Source organism: Sarcophilus harrisii, chromosome 3, assembly GCF_902635505.1.
Source record: "Sarcophilus harrisii chromosome 3, mSarHar1.11, whole genome shotgun sequence".
Classification (NCBI taxonomy): Eukaryota; Metazoa; Chordata; class Mammalia; order Dasyuromorphia; family Dasyuridae; genus Sarcophilus; species Sarcophilus harrisii.
Window position 1 is genome coordinate 547,169,524 of NC_045428.1, and position 10,907 is coordinate 547,180,430.

General features: G+C 49.5%; 1 protein-coding gene across 2 annotated transcripts; it reads right to left on the reverse strand.

Annotated features, from left to right (window-relative positions):
* Positions 1–3,969: 3,969 nt before the first annotated feature.
* On the reverse strand, positions 3,970–10,693 carry FNDC5 (fibronectin type III domain containing 5). 2 transcript variants are annotated; one of them, XM_031962303.1, is made up of 7 exons: positions 10,588–10,693; positions 9,965–10,395; positions 7,232–7,347; positions 6,638–6,836; positions 5,688–5,780; positions 4,659–4,789; positions 3,970–4,293 (listed from the first exon to the last, which is right to left on the reverse strand). In XM_031962303.1, the coding sequence occupies exons 2-7, from the start codon at positions 10,059–10,061 to the stop codon at positions 4,288–4,290; spliced, it is 642 nt and encodes a 213-aa protein (XP_031818163.1). In that variant the 5' UTR covers positions 10,062–10,395; positions 10,588–10,693; the 3' UTR covers positions 3,970–4,287. The 2 variants fall into 2 exon arrangements, with proteins under 2 accessions (XP_031818163.1, XP_031818162.1); XM_031962302.1 differs by lacking the exon at positions 10,588–10,693 and having other exon boundaries at positions 9,965–10,527.
* Positions 10,694–10,907: the final 214 nt, after the last annotated feature.

Consider the following 10,907-nt stretch of genomic DNA (forward strand, 5'->3'; position numbering starts at 1 on the left):
GAACTGAGCACAAAAGTACAGATGGATTTTGACCAGGGCAGAGGAGAACAGGATTATGGCTGTTCCTGTTCTGGACATGCTTTCCTTTCCGGGCTAGGCTGAGGGCCACTTCCTTCATGGCCTTCACTGAGTGCTTCCCAGTTGTTAATGCTCTCTCTCTCTTCAAATTTTCTTGTTTACTCTTTGTAGAATATGGGTTTCTTGAATGTAGGAAGTAGGTATCCTTAAATACATTTTGGATCTTTGATAAATGTTTATTGAAGGGATGCCTCATTGGATGGGGAAGGGAAAGGGAGGAAGTATCGGGAAAGGAAGGAAGTATCAGAAAAGGAAATAAAAGTAATAAAAGTAGTTCTCAGTACATTTATTTTAAAAAATTAAATAAATTAATCCATGCAGCCTGAGATCATAAGCTTTTTTATATCATCAAGCTTGCAATCCAATAGGAATCCCAAATCTTTTCCCCATAAAAACTATCTAGCTCTGCCTCTTAGACCCTGTATTCATATGTTTGATTTTTTTGAACTCACATGTAGGACAAACATAATAACTAAAATGCTGGACTTGAAGTAAGGTAGAGGGGTCAGATCTTGCTTCTGACACCAGCTCCATGACCTAAGACAAACCGCCTAATCTCTTTGCCTCAGTTTCTTCATCTATAAAATGGGGCTAATAATGCCAGCAGTACTCACTGTATTGGATTGTTGTGAAGCGCCATTCAGTCCAACCCAACAAATGTTAAATAAGCTCTTACTAAATACCAGGTTGGGGAGGAGGGTTACAAAAACAGCCCCTGTCCCCAGGCTACTTAATTTAATTGGGAATACAACATTTATATGGAGATTCAATATTTCAAACAAGATAATAATAAATTACTACATAAGCAGGAGCTATTCATCATTATCACCATCATCTCTAAAGAATTTCTCCTTTTGAGATTTGTCAAGCAGAATGGAGACAGTAACTATAGACTCCCTAAAACCAGTCCTGTTACTCTTCTGTGCTAAGTAGAAACACTAAGCCTGAGCCGTTGATATTCCTTGCCTTACTTCCCTGTAGCCTGAGGTAGTCTTCTGAGGGCTTTTGAAAACACCATTCCCTTCTGCCATTCAGCTCCCCTGTGGACTGCCCATCCTCCCACCTTGCTCTGCCCCTTCCCTCTTACCCTGGTGTCTCCCAGATTCTTTAGGGAGGGTTCTCTCAGGACAGACTGATGTGGGTTTTCAGGTCCTGGCTTCGGTTTAGGGCAGAACCACGAGAACCCCATATTTTCCTCACCTAATAAGAATCATTATCCAACCTTTCAGCCTTCTGTCAGGGGACATCATAATGTTCTTTTTATAGCTTAGAACACCCCACTGGGAAGTCTGAACCAGAGAAAGCAGCTCTATCCAGGAGAGATGGGAGAACTGCTTTAACCCAGGCCAGAGGAAGTACTGACCTACATCCCCAAAAAGGAATCACTTTGCATTTCCCCATCCAGCGCCTATGTTTTATCTAAAGGCACCAGAAGAACATCATCCAGCAGCCCCAAGCTGGATGTTTTTGCAGCCAGGCTACTGGGCTTGGATTTGGGTGGGGGTGGGGGAGACTCTGAAAGATGATAACAGAACAGCTCTTTTCTCTTCCTTTATGGCACCCCCATCTGTTCAAAATTTCCCTTCCAGCATGGCTAGCAGGCATATGTCTCTCAAAAAGCTGCAGGCCAAGAGAGAGAGAGAGAATTCATCTTCCCTCCCAGCAGCCTCCCCACATCCTCCTTGACATAACCCTGGCTCACCACCAGCCACTGACCAGGGCATTGACCAGATGACCACAATCTGCCTTTTCATTTTCCTTTTTATTTTACATTAAAAATTGGTTATTGCTCTAACAGTACTGGAGGTAAAGACCTCTTCCCTAAGGAGCCTTGGCTGGAAGCCCCATTCAGCTAGGATGAAAATCACAAGATGAGTGAGGTGGAGAGGCTCTTCTCTGTGCAATAGGGAAGCCCTTGATGTGGAGGGACTCAGACTTTCACCCCATTTCCACCTCCCCTGGTCACCCATTTGAAAGCGAATGGGAAAATGAAGTGGTGGCTGACCTTGGCTAGTGGGAGCCAGGGATGGGGGTGGGATGGCAGGTGGAACTGTCACTGAGCAGCAGCTATGGCCAGGGTGCCGATGTTCTTTCCTGGATTTCAGGGTCCCATACTCATTCTCTAGCAGAAGATATGGGCACCAGTCTTTCTTCATGTCATGATCCTTCACGATCTGGGAAGATGAGGCTTTTTGTATTGCTTTCTGAGGCTTCTTCCCCCCTTATCAGACTCTTCTTAAGCTTCCCTCCTCACTAGAAAGAGGCAGTAGGGAGCTCTTTCCTAGCCCAGCTCCCCTCAGGATCCAGAGCAGAATATTGGGGCTCTGTTGACGTTTATAGAGACGTGGGTGAGATGGCGAATTGAAGAAATGTCCAGAAGAGAGAAGGTGGCCAGGCTTGCCCTGCCCTGCCTGTCTTGATGCTCAAGCAGCTGGCAAATTTATCAGCTTTGCCAGCCTTCTTCCAGCAGGATCAGCTTAATGCCAGGAAGCTCCCATAACCACCCGGTGTAAGATGTGAACAGATAATGGGGGCACCTGTTAGACCTATCACTGACAGAACTCTATCAGAGAGAGGGTCAGAACCTCCTTTCCCTTCACTGCTTAAGGGTTTCTGAAAATGATTCTGACCTCCCTTCCATCATCTCATATTAGACACAAGGAGCCAAATTGAAGAAAACAGATAGGAAAATGAATGATGAGAAATGGATGAGGTCCCATGGGGGCATCCCCAGACTCACTGGAACAGAGTCTAAGAGTGTCCTACACATCACTTCAGAGATTGTGCATCACACTCAAACCAACCAGAGTCACTAATGGCTGGATGGGAAGAAGCAGGGGGGCAGCAACATCACTGCCAGCTTAGGAACCCTACCCTTTCCCTGTCAAGTTATTTGAAAGGACATGGCTTGGCTAGATTCTAGGTGCTTTCAGTCTAGCAGGCGTGGATGCAGAAAGACTGAAAACATTGTGCATTTTCCAAAAAGGGGAAGTGGTCAGGGAGAGAGGAAAAGGCGAAAACAAGATTGGCTTCTATGGGCACCGTGTAAAAGGTGCTGTGGTTTCACACAGGAGATGCTAAGAGCTGGTGATCAGGCTGGGTTCTGGATTTGTTTGTTTTTCTTGGGATTTGGAATTTTTTAAGTTTAGTTGCCTTTTCCAGTAGAGGATGAGGAAGGCAGAAGTGGAGCATGCAGCCAGCTGAGTGCTCTCCCAAGCAACAGAACAGCCCTCCCTGTCCCTGCTCCTGGGGCTTTGTAGAGTGGGGGACGGGGAGGTAGAGGCAAAAGCAAAAAGAAAGAGAAATGTTGGTTGTCTCCCTGCAGAGAGGGAGTCACGCTTCAGTGATGGTCATAAGGGCTTAGATTGGGAGAGAAATGAGAGGAATTGCCAGCGCCTAACAAGTAGGCTTTGAGCTGGTGAGAAGTCAGAGGTGGTGTACCGATGGGGGTGGTTGGAACAGGCTATGGAAGCCTGGCCCTCTGGGACCGAAAAGCTGGGAACCAGCCAGTCCCTCCAGGCAGTGAACATGCTGGAGTCTCCTGACTGTTTCCCAGCTGCCTGTTTGGTCTGTAGCTTCACCCAACTTCTTGGGTGCCCAGGGACAGCATGAATATCACCCCTCACTACAGTTCTTTCCATTGATCCTTGGTGTGGTGGAGCTCAGGGGCCCCTTCTCAGCATTCCATGACAACCACATCTACTGAGAATATTTTGGGAGCTAGTGAGGAGTCTGGAAAGAGAGAGGGACAGAGACAGAAATAGGGAAGGAGAGAAAGAGACAAAGAGATAGAGACTGAGACAGAGAGAAAGAGACAGCAAGACAGAGACAGAAATAGGGAAGGAGAGAAAGAGACAGAGATAGAGAAATAGAGAGGGAAGGAAAGAAAGAGACAGACAGAGACAGAAATAGAGAGGGAAGGAGAGAAAGAGACAGAGAGATACACAGAGACAGAGACAGAAATAGAGAGGAAAGGAGAGAAAGAGACAGAGACAGAGAGACAGGAGGATGCTGCTCCTCGGGGTTAAGCACATTGGAAAATAGGAGCAGGGACTGAGAAGAAGAAACCCAATTCTAGGAATAGGGAGGTGAGAAGGCCAATAGTGTAGAAAGGAGATGGAGAAGACCAGCAGCTGAATGACCATCGTCAGAACAACGATCCTCTAGTTCTGTTCTTCCCAGGTGCTCAAAGCCCGGATGAGTAGGGTTTCATATCTGTTTTATAGAGGAGGAATAAATGCCAAATATGGTAAGTGACATGCCCAAAGTCCTGCAGTGGGCCAGATGCTTTCCCGCACTTGCCCAACCAAAAGCTCCCTTCTTCTCCCTTCTTCCTTCTCCTTCTCTCCCTCCCCCTTCCTTCAATAGCACTGGCCTTTGGCTCCCTGAGAAAGGAGAGGATCCAAGATGAATCTGGAGATTCCCCCAGGACATGGGCTGCAGCCAAGTTGGTCTCTGTCCAGCTGTAGCAGCGCCAGGCCCTGAGCTGACCCCAGGGATATCCCCGGGGAGGTGAACCAGGCCAGCCAAGGCCCACCTTTGCCCCACCTTTGGATCCTTGGGACAGAGTGTGCCCTCACCTTGCTGCGAAGGAGTCCCCCTCCCTGGTGCTCTGGGGTGCTGTTCTCCGAGGTGCTCTTGGCTTTTTCCTTGTTGTTGGGTTCATTGTCCTTAATGATGTCATACTGGCGACAGAATAGGGCAATGACACCTATGGAGCCAAGGGCTGGGGTTAGATTAGCCTGAGCAAGGGCCTCAGCTACAGGACAGAACGTATGTGAGAGGGAGGATGGAGGGTATTGTGGTTGTCCTGACCCCCCAACCCCATTAAGAGGCTGCCCGCTTAAGCAGGGCCTTGGGACATTTGCCTGGTGCCTTCTAAGAAAGTGGTCTCATGTTGGGGGTGGCGGAAGGAGAAGGGGCCTAAAAGAGGGGGACTTGGTGGCCCCCCCAAGGTGTATCTCCCAGCCCGGATGTAGGAGATCCGTGGCTCTTTTGGGAAAGACTAGACAAAGCTTCAGGGACCCAGGCCCCCAGAGGTGTTCTGGAAAAAGCTTCATGCAGGCTTCCAGTGCCCTCTCAGAGATCACCACCAGCATCACCACAAACTCAGCCTTTCAGTGCTTTCTGGTATATTAACTCTTTCCTTAGGAATATAAAACTCCTTTCCAGCAGAGAACATTTCTTTTTTTTTTCTTGTATCCTTAACACCTAATGTAAATAAATGCTCAACGAATTTAACAAAAAAATAACTCAACGAATGGAATGGAATTGATCATTGTTTGAGGATGGCACAAATGTCTTTCTCTTCATTTTACAGAAGAGAAAGTCAGAGAAAAGTGTCATGACTTGCCCAGTGTCAGCTAACCAGGGAGTGTAAGAGGCAGGTTTGGGCTCACATCTCCTGACAGAGACCAGGGCTCTTTTCATGGGAACCCATACTCCTCACACCCCTAATCTCAGGCCTTTCCAGCCGAGCCCTAGAGGGAGAGGTTTATGAGAATGATTCTGAGCGAACCTGACACAGCCCAAGGGAAGATGGGGTTTCAGTCTTGCAGACCCCTTTAGTTCCCCTTCCTTCTTCCCCTCCCTGGGACTAGAAGGCTCACCTGCCCACATGAACAGGACCACCACAATGATGAGCACCTCGCCTGTCCGAAGCTGCTGGCTTTTCATTCCCATTTCCTTCATAGTCACCTCATCTGTAAGGGAGAGGGAGGAACACTGAAACCTCAATAGCCACCCCCACATGTCAATGTACTCTCCTGTCTGGTGGGCAGATCCTCTGCCCAAAAGTGTGGGCTCTCTGGAAACTTGCTTCGCAGGAAGGCAACAATGGCAACTCGAGAGATTTGTTTTAGAAAGTCTTCTGCATATCAGGGCTATCATTTTTTTACAGATGGGGAGAAAATAGCCTGGGAGAGGAGAAGGACATGCCCTGCCCATAGTCAAACAGGAGATGGCAACCGAATTCAAAGCCAGTCCTCCCCTGTCTCCAAGCTCAGTGCTCTTTGCAGACAACTTTTCAGATTTGATGGTTTATTCTTCACAAGAATAAGAATGATTGGGCTTCAGAGTCTCTTTTCCCAAAGGTACCTGATGGTGCAGTGGATAGAGCACTGGGCCTGGAATCAGACACAGATTGAAATTCAAACTAGAAATTTACCAACTGTGTGATCCTGGCTAAATCATTCCATTTCTCCCAGCCTCAGTATCCTCAACTATAAAATGGGGATAATAGCATCATCTACTTCTCAGGGTTGTTTTGAGGATCAAATGAGATGATGTTTTTAAAGTACTTACCTCTGTGCTTGCACATGGTAGACACTATACAAGTACTTGTTCTTTCTCTTTCCACCTTACCTCCCACATTGTAATGGAACTGGGGCTTTACCTGCAAATTTCCCAAACCTTGTCCCTTCTGACTAGAGTGCCTTCCAAGGGACTTTAAGAGAGTTTGAGGCTGAAGAACACAAGTCTATGACCTGAGCAAGCGCATCACTCTTCCAGCCCCTTCCCTCAGCTTCCCGTTCCCCAATTGTGGCCCTTGAGCTCCTGCCTTTGTTTTTGGAGGCTAACTTCTCAGCCTCTCGAGGGGTCTTGAAGGTGACAGGCTCACTGGCAGGACTCTGGCCCTGGATGGAGATGGCCTGCACGTGAACAATGTACTCAGTGTCCTCTTCCAGGTCCCACAGGGCGCATGAACGCGTAGAGGTGTTCACTTCCTGTATAAATCTCAGCATCCGAACATCTTTCTTCTGCAAAAGCAAAGGCCAGAACCCCTGTATCTGCCAACACTATTTCCTCTAGGCACTCCCTCCCCCATTAGTCTACTGCCTTCAGTTCCTAGCCATTCCTTCCATCTCACTGGATCCAGCTCTTTCCATGCAAGCCCATTTCCTTCCTCTTGTACTCTCTCCAATCCCCTACCTATAGCCCAACAGCAGCCCCACCCCCACCCATATACCTGGTCATCTCCCCACAGCAACTGCCCAATTCCTACCATGCATCCTTCCCTTCCCACAGCATGCCATCCGCAGGCCCAATCTCTGGGACTAAAGGAAACCAGTTGCTCCAGCCTCATGCATGCACTTTTCCTTCCTCTTTTACTCCTTCCTCATCCCTCCCTCACCCCACCTTATCCCAGATTTACCTGCTGGGAAATTGCAAACCCAATGACCACCTCGTCGTCCAACACATCCCAGCTCACCATGGCTGAATTGGCTGTCAGTTGTTTGACAGTGACATTGACTGGGGCAGAGGGACTGTCTGCAAGAGGGAGGCAGGATTGGAGACAAGAATAGACTCTGAGGCCCAAGTTGCCTAATGAACAAGTGTGGACAAGAGGAGAAACTCTCCCACACCCCAGCTCCTAGCTTTCCCTGTCTCTCCTCTGCCTGCTTGGGGTCAGAAGAATGGTGGCTCAAATCAAGACTAATGGAAGCCAAGATGTTGAGCAAATAGTCACATCCTTCAGGGCCCCTCTCTGGGGAGCTTATTGAATTGACTTTCTCACCCAGTGATGGATCAAGACTCATGTATACATACAGAGAAAGAAACTGAAGAACAAGATGCATATAAGTCTGAGTTGGATCAGGGCTGAGAAAACCCAGGGCCTAATTTTGGCATCCTGACAAAAAGTGTAGCCATTGGCCTGAGTTGGAAAGGTGAAAGCCATTTGTCAAGAGGGGTGGTCTCAGTTTCTGGTGAAAATCACAACCAACTCAGCCCATCTAAAGGGCCATCCCCAACTCTTCTAACTGTAGCATGAGGAAGAGGAAGAGGGGCTCATGTTTTCCAGGTTTCCTGCTCTGATTTACTCAGGGATGAGGACCAGAGCCTAGCAGTGGGGGAAATCAAGCTGAACCTTGTTCATCATAATTGATGGATTTTCTCTAGGATTGGATGGAGGCTAAATTCCCTGACCTTGACCTAGCCATGGGATAGAAAAATAGTAGGACCCAAGAGGAGCTAAATCCTATTCCCCACCCCTGGGATTTCTGTATGGACAATAGGGCAAATTCTCCTTCCCAGAAGGGAAGGAGAGAGATTAACTGTACAATAGGGCTTGGGACAGTCTTCCCTGAGACAATGACCTTTAGCAAGAGGATCAGGCCAACCACCCCATAAATCTATTCTTTAGAAGAATGGGGAGAGAAAAGCCTATTAACACAGACACTTGGAAGAACCTTTAAGTTTGCCATCCGTAGATTCTTCCTTCCCAAATTTGATATATTGAGAGCTGAGATAGGGTATGGAGAAGAAGAGCAGGAATAGAATTGAGTGAATATTGGAAGATCCCTGATTGGGCTTATCCCAAAGATTTGATCTTTAGTGGGGCATAGAATAAGTGAAAGACTGGATGGGTTTATCTTAAAGTATAGACAGAGAACAGGAGATTATTTAGGAAAGGTCGGGAAGATCCTTCTGAGAGGAGAAAAGCAGGAATAAAGATGGAGAGAGAGAAAATAAGGGAGGATTAAGAAAAAAGGAAAGAGAACGGAGATATAAAGGTTAAGAGGGGAAAGAATAGGATGTAAAGGAAGAAAGCAAAAATGGGGGGGGGTAAGAGATTGGTGAGGGGTGAATAAAGGAGAGAAGACATATCCCATATATTCTTGTTCTCCCCCTCCCTCCTAGAAATACTCCTTTACTACTCTTCATTTATTGTGGATTAAGTGTTAGAGGGTAAAAAGTAAAGGGAGGAAGATTTGGTGGGGTTAGGGCACAGAGATTAGAGGAATATAAACTAGGAGAGGAGAGTTCTCACTCTGCCCCAACTGCTCCCAGACAGAAGGAATGAAGACATCAGGAATGGGGAGACAGAAGGATCGACTAAGACACATAAAGACAAAGAAACAGAAACAGAGATGAAGAAACAGAAAAACACATACTGAAAAAATAGGAGTAAATAAATAGAGGTAAAGAGCTGGGGAGATATAAAGGTTGAAAGTCAGAAAAACTGAAGCATAGAGTCAGAGGGAGTGATGGAGGCAGGGCTAGTAAGGGAGACAGATGGGAGAAAATCATCCAAGCAAGGGGACAGACAGTCTTGCACGTGTGTGACATCTTCCTTGACATAACCACTAAGCGAAATATTTCTTCTTTCCAGACTACAGGTAGTGATTCACCTCGAGCATCTCAGCCCTTTGCCCTATTCCAAGCTCTGAGTCCTGAAGAATTCACTTGAAGGCGTGTTTCTGTGCTGTGCTGTGCTCTGTGTGTGTTTGAATACTTTGCAAGTGGGGGGAGGGTAGGGAATGTAGATTGAGTTTATACCCTAAGCTGCGGGGGAAGGGGAGGAAAGAAGGGGGACACCTGGGGTACCAAAGACTAGTCTTGTGCTCTCTGCTACCACTTCGGTTGCTCCCTTTTGGGCTAGAGAAAGGGTCTTGGATAGCCTGGGAACAAATGTCAGGGTCCAGATAAAGGGGGCTCACCGGGAATGTGGGATGGGGATCAGTGGACTGAAAGATTTGGAGGGCGGTGACGAAACGTAACAGATCGGGAGGTAGGGGCACAAAGGTAAGGAAGGGGACCGACAGGGCCTGGGAAATGAGGGATTGGAGAGCTAAGGGACAGCGGTTAAGTGTGTTGAGGGACAGATTGGGAAGGGAAAGCTTGGGCCTGGGGGACAGGGAGTATGGCACGACGGGGAGTTAGGGGTGGGGGACAGCGGGCTGAGAAATGGACAAGACGGCAGGGGGGACTGAGGGGCAGTCTGCAGATAGAACCCCCTACCCGTCTGCTCTCCCTCTCTCTGATTCCCCGGCTCCTCGCCCCCAAGGGCAAAGCCTGGCTCTTCCCCCGTAGAATCCTCCCGGGAGTTAACCCTATGGCTGCCGCAGCCCTCCCGCCCCCGGTCCCGACCCTGCGGGCCCCTTACCCGCCTCCACCAAGCACAGGCTGGCGGAGCTGAGGCAGAGCAGAAGCGTGGCGGGGATGTAGAGCAGGGAGGCGTCCGCCGGCCGGGCCGCCCGCATGGCGGCTCCTCCCTCCGTCCTCCCCGCCGCCTGCTCTGGGACTCAGGGCCGATGGCGCGCCGCCGCCTTCATTTCAGAACCGCGGACAGCGGCTGCGGCCCCCGCGAGCCCCACCGGGCTGGCGCTGCTCGTTTCGCGGCGCTGACGGCTCGGGCTCCGGCTCCGGAGAGGGGAGGGGCGGGCGCCCCCGCTGGAAGGAGGGAGACACAGGGTAGGGGCCGGCCGGGCCGGGCCGGCGAGGGTCCCCTGCTGCTCAGTGCGGCGCTCTCCCGGCGGCCGGACCCCGCGGCTACCTGCGCCGGAGCCTGGACGGGCACGCGAGCTGCCTGGGAAGCTGGCAGAGAAAGCCAAAGAAAGGCTCGGTGGCTGTCCCGGCGGGGCCGGAGCCGGGAGGGGGTGGAAGAGGACTGTGCACCCCGCCCCCGGCCCCGCCCGTCGCCTCCCTCCTCCCCTGCAGCCCCTGCTTTCCTCCCCAGCCCAATGAACCAGAACTCTCCTTCCGACACAGAGCCACCAGCTTTCTGACCTCTCGGGGACACTCCACCATCTCCCTCAAAACCTCGGCTCCACGGTCAGTCCCTGAGTCCCACTTTCAGGCCTTCAGTGCCCCTCAGCACCTCAGTCACCTCAATAATTCACTAAACCTTCACTCTAAGACTTAATCACCCAAGCTCCCTCAGTAGCTTCAGTTCTCCGGTCTTTCAGACCCTCAGTTTTTTCAGGACCTCAGACCTTCTAGTTACTTTGGTCCCTTTCACCTCATTTAGCTTCTCAGCTCACTCTCACTCAAACTACTCAGTCCTTGAACCTCTCATTCCTTACTCAGTCTCCTCAATTATTCTACCA